Raw genomic sequence first — 12,854 nt, forward strand, 5'->3', positions numbered from 1 at the left:
CAAGGGCAGACTTACCATTAGGCAAACTGAAGATTTCGATAATACTGATTCATAAACTTTTCTTAGATTTAAAGTAATTATGATTTCTTTATTCTTCCTTCCCCTCCCTTCATATTAAATGGTCACCGCCATCTTTTTTCTTTTTTTTTTTAAACCTGTTGTGAGGTAAATGAAGTAGAGTTACTCCAGTGCAGGGGACAAGAGAGAAACTACAAAATGTTTCACTTTCAACCTTTTTTTTAAATGAGGAGTGTTTTAGACCAAATTAAACCCCCCCCCCCCCCCCCAGTGCCCCACGAGTGGGTTCCCTTGGTCCCTCAAATGACAAAATAGGCCCCTGACACTCTCTTCTTTCCTCTCTCTGCGCTGATCCCAGACCCCTCCCACGCCTGGTGATGACGTCACCGGGGCTGTCTCCAAAGTGTTTGCGAGCGTCCAGTTAGTGCGCATCTCTGGACTCGCGAGTAGCGGTGCACCCAAAACAGCTCGACGACTTGCATCAGACTGTTACGCCCTCGGACTCACAGGGAAGACCTTTAAACATGGGTGAGTTATGTATTTTTTTATCATATTCATCCACTTGAAACAACGCGCAGGCTTTTGTGTTTGACTGTGCAAACTTTTTCTCGTGCGTAATAGTCTGTTCAAACTTCGAATCAACTGCGCAAAAATGTTGTAGCGTTGTGTTTTGGAATATGCGTTGTGCCCAGAGTGGGATTGAGTGGAGGAAAGCGATTAGAGAGATTAAGTGTGGCAGGATTGTGCCTGTGTGTGCGCTCACTCACTCTCTTTCACTCTTACTGCTCGTTTGGCTTCTCACCTCAATGTTGGATGCACGTTTTTGACGAACGATTGATCAGCAATGTGATTCAATCACTCAGTGTTTGATGGTTTTGTAGACAGTAATCCGGTTAAGTGGCTGAAAGTAAAGCAGACAATCACTGTGAATTATTGCCTGCATGTACTGATGTAACACTGTCACATGTTTTTAATATTATTAACATAACACCCCCCCCCCCCTACCCCCGCCCCGACACACACCGCCCTCCCCCCTCACACATCAACGCTGTGCTGTACAATCAATATTGATGTATAGTTTAATCGGAACAATAAGGGGAGAATATTTTTTTCATGCTTATTGTAAGTGGAAACATCCTGGGCCAACAATGACCCTTTGTAATGTAAAGTGGAAAAATCCTGGACTAACCCTCTTTTTTAAATATCGTTATGGTACGTATGTAAATCTAATAAACGCTATATTTGTTTATTAAGGTGTATGTGTGTGTGTGGGGGGGGGGATTAATCCCACTTTAATTACAACCAATTAAGAAAAAACTAAACACAACAAAAATAGATCGAACAATGAAAAAAAAAATCCCACAATTTAAGCAACACCAAATGAACAGAATTTCCTTGGCCCCACCCTTGAGCAGTTTCGTGCAAACCTTCCGAGGAGTTGATGTTGCATAATCTTGCTAACAAACAAACAAATAAACAAAAATCTGATTTTAAAATAATCTTAAAAAAAGTGGAATTCTGTCTACTGTCAAATGTTCCCAGAAAATAAATGGAAATCTGGTCTAGAGGAAAAAAAATTTTTTTTTTTTCTTACCTGTCGCTCAATTGTTAAAAGAAGTTACAAGAGAATTAACAAAAAATTAAATGTTTTGTTCTTAAAACAACCACATCGCATTGCCTGAAACTGTGTCCAAATCTGAACACGAATGGTGGAGCAACACATGTACACATGTAATAAACGCACACCCACTGGCATACATTCTTTATCCTCTGTGAAGATTGACAAATTTTTCTGCGGTTTATTTTGCCTGGCAACAAGTATTCCTGAATATCTGTATTTTGCTGCCCTCTGGTGGTCAAGTTTTGCACCCCAGAAAGATCAGACCAAGCAAAGAAATCAAATTTTCCATGTTCTATTTAATGCTTTTATCAAGTAGGCTACAATATTACTGCTTTTTAAATAAAAAAATTTGAGGTAAACAACAAGAACGGTTTCAGGCGATTTTACCACAAAATGGCCGCAATCATGTTATCCCGTGACTCCCCCCCACCCCCTAAATGCTTATGAGGCTTGTGAGAATATGTATCAGTGCTCATTAATTCGCTGGGAGGCTCCCACAGAGGCGTCTTTGTGTTCCTAATTTGGAGGCGCTCTTTTGTGCAGCGCCTCCGTTCACGATCACCCAAGTTCGCTGAATCGCCTCACAGCAACGCGGCCTTTGAACGGAATCCCCGCACACCCTCCTCCTTTTTCATCTTCTTGGTCCTCACACATGGTGACCACTGTGTTTTTTTTTTTTTTTTGTGGTTAACACAGAGGGAGAACATCATGGCCTTCAAAACATAAATGAAAGACTTGGTTGCTCGGAGTTGAGACGTGAGAATGACGTTCCTCGCTTTCATCCGACCAAGTTTTCACCCGGCAGCCTTCAGGGCATTTCCTTGTGTGGTCACATGTTGCCACCATTTTATCCCGCATGTACTCCGATTTCCTCCCACAGCCCCCAAAACATGCAACGTTAGGTCCATTGTGTGTGTGATTTATTTTTTTAAATTGATTTATTATTATTATTTTTTTTTAGGTCTTCGTGTGCCCTGTCATTGGCTCGCCACCAGTCTACACACTAAAAAAACATCCTCGGTTGTTTTCCTAACCCACTCACTGTTCACTTTTATTGTGTCCTGAAGTTGAAGTAAATTTAATTTCTTTAAAAATGTTCGGGATAGCTTGATGACTCAGTGGGGAATGCCGCTGACTTTGGACGCAGGGTCAGGGTTCAAATCCAGGTCAAATGGGTTCCAGTTGGGTCCGTTTACACCATATGCCGTTTCCAAGCCACCGCAGGTCCCGAGTCTGGATTCAAATGGGTGGATCTGGTGTGGATCTGGTTGACGCATTCCATGAGTAATTGTTCACCATGTCATGTTCTTAATTTAAAAAAAAAAAGTGAACGTTTTGTATTACTTCCAATGAAATTCAAAACATCAGCACTTTACACATTAATACATAAACTAAATATCGACTCTTGTATGGCATCTTTTCTGTTAGTTTTGTGAAAATTCCGTCATGTTTGACATTTAAGACCTAACTAATGGAACACAGCACACGCATTTGTACTAGGAGCCAGAAGAGTCGCACTTGGCGGAAACCTTTTCCGTGTTGTGAACACACTTCAGGTGAAAGCTGTCCAAATCGGGTTTAGCCACTAGGACGAGGCATTAAATCTGAAGTGAGTGCTTCTCGGTTGACGTTCGGTAATGCATGGGTGATGAAATATGTTTTCCAGCTGCCTTTGACAGTGTGGAGGCGTGAACGTGGTGTCAGGTGTTACAGAGTTCGCTTTGAGATAACACACGCACGCACACACGCGCTATGTGATGATTTTTTTTTTTTTGTCTTGGAAGAGGAGTCTGCTGTCTCTGATTTCCACATTCCTGTCCAATCATTTTGGGTATGTCTGGAAAGTGTCACGTCAGCGCACACGCGGCAGTGGACAGTGTGCGATGTGACCCAGCATCCTGAGTCAGAGCAGAGGAAAGTTTTTTTTTTTTTTTTTTTTTCTTGCGCAGTTATCTTCAACATGGAGGGCTCGTGCTTAGCGCCTAAGATTCGGGGTTCAAAACCCGGCTCCAGCCAAGCTTGTTAGTTCTTGAAGCCTAACTTGTCCCGGCATAAAAATTGAGAGTGTAGACGTTTGTTTCTCTCGCTTAATTTCCCCCCGAGATGCCTCAGATGCCACAGATCGAGTCCATTTTGCCTCAAATGCGCTAAACTCCGATAACTCCACCCTATGTCCCCGTCAATAGACGCTAAACAACATTACATCTTCAGTTTGTTGTCATTAATTGCAGAAATGATGCTCAGTAATGAGGTGGCCACTGCCACACTTGCATCATTTCTGGGCTCGTTTCCATTTGGAAAACCCAAATATAGTTGACCGCATTCAGTTTTCATAGAGAGACAACTTTAATTTTTTTTTTCTTTCTGCTTTCTCTCTCATCAGTGGAAGCTTGCGCTCAAAGTTGTTCACGCAATTAGATACCAATCATCATATTTTGCATGAAACCAACATAAAAAAAAAAAAAAATCAAAGAAAGGGCAAAGACTTCATCGCGAACATCCTCACTGAGCTGCAGTGTCACAAGAGTTGCTGTCGTTACGCACATGATAGTGTTTTGACTTTTAGTGGCTTTACTTTTTGTTCTTTCCTGCGGCAACTGCGCCGTGCAGCTTGCATGTTAATGTTGTGGAAAGTTCTGACCTGTTCATGACAAAGCGAGCCCATTGACTATTGTGACTTGGGAAGTGATTGGAGTAGAAGGTCCTGACTGGGGATGCCTGTGCTCAAGCATGTGCATTGGCCTTGACCCCTACTTGGAAGCCTGTCCACTCTGTCTATGTGAGTGTTGTCCGGCCTTATTTGAGTGTCCGCATGGTCCAAGTGCCAGTCAAGTTAATCAATATTGGACAAGCGACACGATTCTTATCTTTTTGCCTCCAACTTTTTAAGGAACCAAAAGTAATCCTTTGACGCATATTTAATCTCGGGGATTCTCTACTCCGTCTGTCTTCGGTTCCTTTTTTTCCTTCAGTTTGGTCTTGCAACGCATGTTCGATTACATTCCCGTCAGGTGGTTGATCGACTTGGCTGTTACGTAACGTTGGACTTTTTTGCCTAAAAAAACAAAAAAAAACAACAACTTGCTTTTAATGTGTCCTTCAGGTTATTGTCCATCTGCACTGTGGAGCACCTTCCAGTGAGTTCTGAAGCATTTGGCTGAGTATGACCAGATAATATTGCCTGAAGGCCTTTAGAATTCATTCTGCGGGGTCCTTTTACCCACGCCGTGGCATTACCGCCAATAACACTTCTGTGATTACGATTCCGAATTTTGATTTTTGACTTTCAGTGTTCCACAATTTCGAAATGACCAATTCATTGATTTGCAGCTCCACAAGACGCATTCTAATGTTTATCTTGCCCAAAAGACCCTCCTACCGCACATATGCATAATAACTCTTTTAATTAGGTCTTTTTGTACGCGTCCACAATATGTTGGCAGCTTGCTCGTCTGCTGTTTGCCAGTGGCGTAGGGGTCTGCATCAGTGTTTTTGTTCACAGTCAGATGATTGTTCTGGAAGGCCCGCAAGGACACAATGGAATCATGCAGCCGATGAGCATTCATTTACACGTTCAACTGGCATCCGAGCTCAATTGAATTCACTGTTCGACTTACGCCGTGGCATCTATGTTCAGTATATGGGGAGATATTATTACAGAAGTAAATTGTGTGTTTTCTTCTGTTAGCCTGCAGTTTTGAAGTGAGGCGAATGGTCGCCTAGACACTAAAGTACGGAGAGGCTGGTCAGGATCTGGGCCAGAGGATTAAAGCTGCAGGGGGTGACGGGGGGCAGCCAGTGGGGGTTGAAGACCGAAGCTGATATTTTAAGTCTTTTAGAAAAAGCAGGATAGAAGTGATGAATGTTATGAATATAGTCTAATGAACTGAGTAATTTATTGTCCTAATGTGGATGCAATTGGACTAAGAAATGGCGCTTACATCAAGGGTGTGGCTGTGACTGGAGGAATTTGCTAATTTGACATAGTGGCCGAGCCGTGTCATTGCAGCTGGGCGCTCTGTCATGTGATGCGCTGTGGCCAAAACAAGGCTCGACATTATTCTCTTTTATTGTATTACTATGCTTATTTTTGTGGATGGTGGACTTTTCATGAGTTATGCAAACCTGCGAGGTTACTTCGTTCAGTGACCACGCCCCTAACTCACACCTGTATCTCAAATGATCTTTCCCCATTGAAATGAATGCAAATGTCGTTTATCCGTTCCAGCTCCTCAAGAAACCCCCTCAATATTTTTTTGTAATCTAACTTAATGAGAAAAATAATAAATAATGCATTTTATAAAAGCGTACAATAATAAGACAAAATACAGTGTATATGAACATAAATACAAGGTAAAGAATTAAACCGTTTTTCCATCATTGTTTCATGTCATAATTGCTGTGCACACGTTGGCCACCAGCAGGCAGTATAATAAAAAAATAAATGAAATAAAAATTGTCTTGTACTGTAAGTCTGGGGTCACCAAAATGCTGCTTGGCCACAAGGTAGCCCCACCAGGGCCACTTGAGTTAGCCCGTGGACATGTTCTAAAAATAGCTCACCATCGAACAGACATTGTGTTTTTGAACTACATATTTGAATATTGATATTTGTCTGATATTTTTCTGTTAAATCAGTGTTGATAAAACATGGCATGAATCATGGACAAAATCAGTGTATTTACGTAGATGAATGTCATTATTTAATTTGAGCATTTCCATTGATCAGGAACCCAAGAAATTGCTCTCACTTTAAAAAAGGATGGTGGACAAAAGTATTGGGATGAGTCAAACTCAGAATTTGAGTTTTATTATTCTTCTAAACAGCCCTTGTTGAGGCTGCTCCTTTTGTAATATCTCCAAAAAGCCAAAGAACAAGTGCATTGACGAGAAATTAGGATCAATTTCTGCATTTTGCAACATCGGTGGCATATGACGTTCTCCAACTTCGGCTCTTGTACTCGTGCTGCTTGTCAAGCTCGCAGCCGTCAAGTGACCCAACAGCTGCTTGCGATTCTTCCTTTTAGCACCACCGGTAGAAATGAATTGTGCAGGAGGAGAAGAAACCCTTCCAGCTAATTTCTCCTGCAAGTTCATTTGCGTTTGCGTGTGAGAGAGAGCAGAATTCATCACTGCGCTCCTTCAGTGTGGGACCCTACAAGGATTGAGCTGTTGGCCTTGTGCCCGCTTGAGTGTATTCAAGCCACCACAGATCGGCCTTTGTGCTCGCCGCTTTCTGCGCCGCTGCTAAACAACCGTAAGACAAAAGCATGTTGGGGTGCCCCCCGGGTGCACCAATGAGAAGTGCTCGGTGCTTTGTTGCAAAGCCTGGCGGCAGATTGTGGCTGGCGGGATTGGAAAATGAAAGCCGGCTGTATTGCTGCATCGTGCCTTCTTGGGATGTGGTGCAATGGCGCTCTTTAAGTTGTCGTTTCCGAATAACGCCATACTTTCTAGGGTTAGTCATCATGATGGGAATTTGACTGAATAGAACCTCTTGGATTTTTCTTTCTTTTTATTTATTTATTTATTTTAATTCAACCTCAAACCAATTGTCACTTTGGCACGCAAAAATTTGGTGGACATGTCTCGCACGAGCAGACCCACAAAATGGTATCAATCACCAATGTCGAAAAAACATACAGGAAGTTTGAAGAGTCATCTCCATAAATATGAAGTTGAAGTTGTCCTTTAATGACAACTCAATCCTCCAGTCTAGCTTTGCATGGAAACTTGGGAGGCTTGTCCAACATGAGTAGACCCACAAAAAATAAATAAATAAAAATTGAGGGAAATTCAATCCACCAACCATTTTCCAATAGGAAAAATGAATTTTATTTTAATTCAGACTCACTAAAAAGTCTGAAGAACCAATGCTTGAATAAATACAGGAATCTTGGAAGCCACCATTTGGCCCATTTTCAAAGGTCAGTCCAAAAAAATGAACTTGTAACAGAAATATTTTAGGATTACAATCAAAAATTTTAAAGTTATTGTTGACATTTCAATGAGGGACTTCAAAAAATAAAGTTGTGCTTCAGCTTTTGGAACAAATGTAACCTATTTGAGCTTTTAGCTCAGCTCCACAACTTTAACCTCCCCAATACAATTTCACCTCTCGTAACTTTGGGCTCCCGAGAGATTCTGTCTGATTGTCGCTAAATGTTACACTGGAATTCTATTCAAGTGCCCGGCACTTAATTGTAAAGGATGTGAATTTTTGTTATTGCGTGTGGGCGGAGCACGGCGCCAGAGTTTGATGACTCATCCTGATGTTGTGCTCCCAAGGCTGCCAAGTTAAAGGCCACTGCACACACCTGCTTTCTCTCTCACTTGTTTCCATGCGAGAGCTTTCATTGTCTGCTTATAATCCTCGAGAGGAAGGCGCGATAGGCCCACAGGAAGTGTCTCTGCCAAGCTGTCGAAAGTCTGCAAAAGTTGAGCTTTTGTGCAGCGACAGATGCTGGCTACAAGGCAACAACAGAGGGGGGGGGGGGGGCGAGTGAGCCGATTGCATGAACAGAACAGTTGCGATTTTAGAGTCCAAATGAATGATGATGATCTGTAATGTTTGAATTTGATGGCGAGTTATGCAAAAAAAACAAAAAAAAGAAGCGCTTGGCAGTGGTCCCATCTGTTTTAGCTAAAGAAGAAAGAGGAAAGAGCAGTTTTTAGGGGGGCAGAAAATCTTACATGTGTGACCCCTAAACCACACGCAGACCCAAAGAGGGATGTGTGCTCGTTATGAATATTCCATCAATGTCTCATAACTCATTTTGAGCTTTTGACCCCCACTGTATGGCAAAAGACATCTGCAACATCTGGAAAGTGTAGAGAGCTACGTTTTACGACCGTTCTTAACGTGGAGAATGCATGAGATCGCACTCTATATGAACCAAACCTGAAGGACACCACTTCGAATCAATCAATCAGACCTCTTAGTGGACTTGTTGAAATTTTCATTGATGTGAAACATTTGGAACAGTTTGAGGATGGACCTACTTGCCCTCAGGACAAAACATGAATAGGATTGTCTAAAGTTATAGCACAGAATTTTTCTTCACTGTTAATAACATTTTAATAATGGTATATTTATTTTTGCACCTGTGTGTCAGTAAATAATATTTTTTTTTTTAAATGAGCCCTTTGGGTCATTTTGACTAATCTAATTGATTAAACTAATGGATTTCATGATACTAATAAGTTGTGCATACCTAATGATAATTCATGCAAAAAAAAAATCAACACCAATATAACATACAGAATATTTAATTTATATGAATGTAATTTATATTGATTTATTAAAAAATGCATTCTTCCATTTTTAAATAGATAATATTAATATATTATATAATATATTATTGAATCATTAATAAATATATTAAAAAAAGGCACTTGTGCAAATAAAGTTCTCTAATGAAGAGGCAGTCGAAACAATAAACCCCTCTAGTCACTATGTTTAAGAAATATCGTCAATTTAACATCTAACTATCATCACATTATTATTATGAATGTAATTGCGAAGTACAGCTGTCAGTGTTGATCTGTGTTGCTCCTGCACTTTGTGCGCACAGCGAAAGTTGAAAGTCTGCATTACTACCCCAGAGGATGGAGTCCCAAATGGCTTTGCCTTTGCACACTGGATGCTTTTGGACGGCTGGCTGCCTGTCAGCGCTTAAAGCAATAAGGCCATGGATTGACCCACTCTCACAGGAGGTCACTCAAGTGTACACAGCCAGAAGCGTCCATTGGCCACTTGTTAGGATCCCCTTTGCCCTCGTCTGGGTCCGGCTGGGCGAGTTAGCGTCAGATTCAGGTTTATGTTTTCTGGCCTGCTAGGATCCAAAACCAGGATGCGGGTTTTGCGCAACTTCTGGCCCAATAATTGAATTAAAGAGGTCTGTTGAGCCACTTTGCTGTAGTAGTTTGTGAGGAATGGGGGCAGTGGTGGTGTCCAGGAGGGTTTGAGACGGGGCCAAGTGTTGGGTCAGGGGTGAGAGGTTGTCGGCGTGAGGCTGAGGACAATAGCCGAAAGAGATCCCATGAGGGAGGGCTCTGTTCATGGGAAACACCACACGACACCCCACAACCACTCCGGTCATTATGTCTATTGTGTGTGCGTGTGCGTGGGGGTGCATTGGTGTGTGTGTGTCAAAGCGAGCAGCTGGACTGTGAGAATGTTTGAGTTGAGGAAATGCTCATATGGAGTGAATGATGTTGCCTGGTTCCCATGGCAACAATAATGCAAATTTTGGTCCTTCAAGATACATCTCAATCAAGCTGCGACAGTTCACCACTTTTGATTATTATGAAAGGAACTCATTTTGTTTTATTTTCACAGTTTGCTCCAACGCAGAATTAAATATGATATGGTCCCCAAATCCCCAAATGGTAGAGTCTCATTTTATGCCATATTCGTTGAACCAGGAAGTAGCCAAGCAAATGAACACACATACCGCCGCCCACAATTATTTTCTCACTTTTGTTAACAGTTTTGGCATGGATGTGCTTACTGACATTGGGAGTGCGATCCAGTTCTGATTCCACTGGTCCAGAAGAAGCCCACATCAGTTTATTCTGTCATCTGTGAACGTGCACTCAGCGTGTGTGTTGTAGCGTTTGGCAAAGGACTGCACGTGCTTCGTGGTAATAATCAGTAAGGGGTGAATGACGGTTCACCGTGCACGAACATGTTACGGGATAACAGATATCGGTCCACTAACATGTTTTTCAGCTTTAAAGCGGAAAATATCTTTGGTTGTGATTTTTGTTCAGCTAATTTGACTAAGCCGCTAGGACAAGATGAATACGTTGTCACTCAAGCCTGCTGATTGGCTGTTGTTCTGCGCTAAATATAAAGATGCTTATGGCAGTGGCGTAGGTGCATGTAAGGGATTAACCGCACGGGATGGGATTTGTTGTCAGGGAACGCTTTAAGACATGCGGCATATCATGCAATGACGGAAACAAACAAACATGCTTTATCATTTTTAAATGTAATTTCAAATTCATGTATCATTTATGGTTTTTAGTTCAAATAAATAATGGTGACTTAAATAACCCCCAAAATTAAAAAAATAAAATAAAAATAAATATATTGGTAATAAAGAATATTTATGTGTTAAAAAAAATCTTTATTTATTTTTAATGATTATTTTATGCGGTTATATTAGTTTACCTTATATAGTTAAAAAGCAAAATACATAAATTGACCAAAATGTGACACTATGTTTGAGTTTCTAATCTTTTTTCCCCATTATGGCACCTCTCAGTAGTGTGTGTGTGAATATTTGGCATCACACTTTTCTGTAATGTAAAATCAATATGAATTGGAAACAAAGCAAGCATGTTATCCTCCATTATCCTGAGTGGAAAAAAGAGGTACTCTACATTTTTCACAATAAAATTTTTTGGGGTCAGTTTTTGTAAGATGAGCTCTCTGTAGCATGGAGGGAAGCAGAATTTTATGTTTGCACATGAAAAAAGTACAAAGACTATTCATGCAATGAGCAATGCAAAAGACTCTTTTAAATGAGTCAGTTAATATAAAAAAATTGTGAGTTTGCCCTCTGCTACATCTTTCCAAGCGTGCTTTACAGTAACATTTGTCTTTTGCTTTTCACGTGACACGAGCCAAAACCACAACGCCTGTGGATGAGCCAACATATTCACTATTTTTTGGGGGGGGAAAAACGACTGAAGGAAAACATGGCAGTAGACCGTTCCCAGACCTAATAAGACGCAAACACAAACATGCAATTAAAATGGTGCTGAGTCAGGCACTGTTCTTGGCCATTGTTTGGTTAAAGGCTCGTTATAGCAGCAGGAAAAGGTTGAAATTTGAGGAGCAAACTACTACTTAAATGCAGCAAAATGGCTCTGTAGGAGTACTTTAGTACCCCAAACACATGTGAACCCACTTGTGTCGCAACCTGATCTGCGCGCAACTTTCACGACCCTGTAAAGTGAATTTAAAGATTTGTAGTCGCACTCAATTGTGGAGCGATACCATTAGACTGATTTGTGGGCGTGGCTAAAACAGAGCATGGTGTTCGCTCCTCTCTCGCTATTTGAGAACTTGAGCACCTTAACCAGCCGTTATTGGCATCATTGTGACATGCAGTGAGCAAGCTAGACAAACCTACAAAATAAATGCACCCATTTTGCCAGGTCTTGGAAATGACACATGATTGACAGTTGAGCTGGTTGTGGTTTGAGCGCATTGGTGACTTTTTTTTTTTGTTAAAAAATTTAAATTAAAAAATTAAATAAAAACAAATAAATATAATAAATATAATAAATATAATAAATATAATAAATATAATAAATATAAATATAAATATAAATATAAATATAAATATAAATATAAATATAAATATAAATATAAATATAAATATAAATATAAATATAAATAATGAAATGAAACGTTTTAAACAATATAAAATATAAAACTCCCAAACTATTATAACCCTGCTATGCATACAGCATACTGTATACAACTGTAAAGTAACTGGTTGGAGTTCAGCTTCTGGCAGTTTGGTAAGTTTCTGACTGCTTTGAAACAACCCGAGTCATCGGATTATTTACAGCCATGCGATGTGAACGTAAAATGCGTTGCAAAAGTGCCTTTGAAGGCATTCAAGCGGAGAAGGATGCATTTCTCTTTTCGCTGAGCCCCGTAGAGGCATGAGGATTCATATAAATCAACTCCTCATGGTTTCTCCTCTTTACTCTTATTTCTTCTTGCGCAGATAAAATGTCACTTTATCAGACACGGAACCTCTCAACTCAATCAAGATCGCTTTGTTGCTCATTATAACCTGAAATGAAAGGCTAACCCACCGTTGTGTTGCTGTTTTTCACATATTGAACTTGTCTGCGATAAGTGGGTCAGTAAAACAAACGGATCGCTCGAATGACTTTTTGTCCTGCGCTTTTTATTTAACCAATCAATGACTTTGATTGGAGGCAGACAGTGAATGATGTTTGGAACTGTGTCACTTTACTACACAATTTTTACCAGTGGGCCACCGCCAGTGGACCACACCCTCAATGCTTCTTGGTTCATTTTGCGTTTGTCACGACATGCTGAATGGCAACAAACCGACTGCCTGCGAACTGAGGGTGCAAGTCTTTTGTGCGCGACTAAGCAGCATTCACTGCACTCAAACTCGCTGTGTGAAAGCCACAATGAGGAATTCACTATTAGGCCTTC

General features: G+C 40.8%; 1 protein-coding gene across 2 annotated transcripts in view; it reads left to right on the forward strand.

The window, feature by feature from the left end:
• Positions 1–401: 401 nt before the first annotated feature.
• The window catches only part of gpm6bb (glycoprotein M6Bb), a 31,795-nt gene continuing 19,342 nt past the window's right edge, over positions 402–12,854 (forward strand). For both annotated transcript variants that reach the window (XM_088314708.1, XM_088314709.1), the window contains exon 1: positions 402–546. In XM_088314708.1, the coding sequence (XP_088170834.1) occupies positions 543–546 (4 nt within the window). In that variant the 5' untranslated portion in view covers positions 402–542. The remainder of the gene's footprint in view (positions 547–12,854) is intronic.

Source organism: Idiotropiscis lumnitzeri, chromosome 14 (genome assembly GCF_059441095.1).
Source record: "Idiotropiscis lumnitzeri isolate Australia: NSW breed Sydney's pygmy pipehorse chromosome 14, RoL_Ilum_1.0, whole genome shotgun sequence".
Classification (NCBI taxonomy): Eukaryota; Metazoa; Chordata; class Actinopteri; order Syngnathiformes; family Syngnathidae; genus Idiotropiscis; species Idiotropiscis lumnitzeri.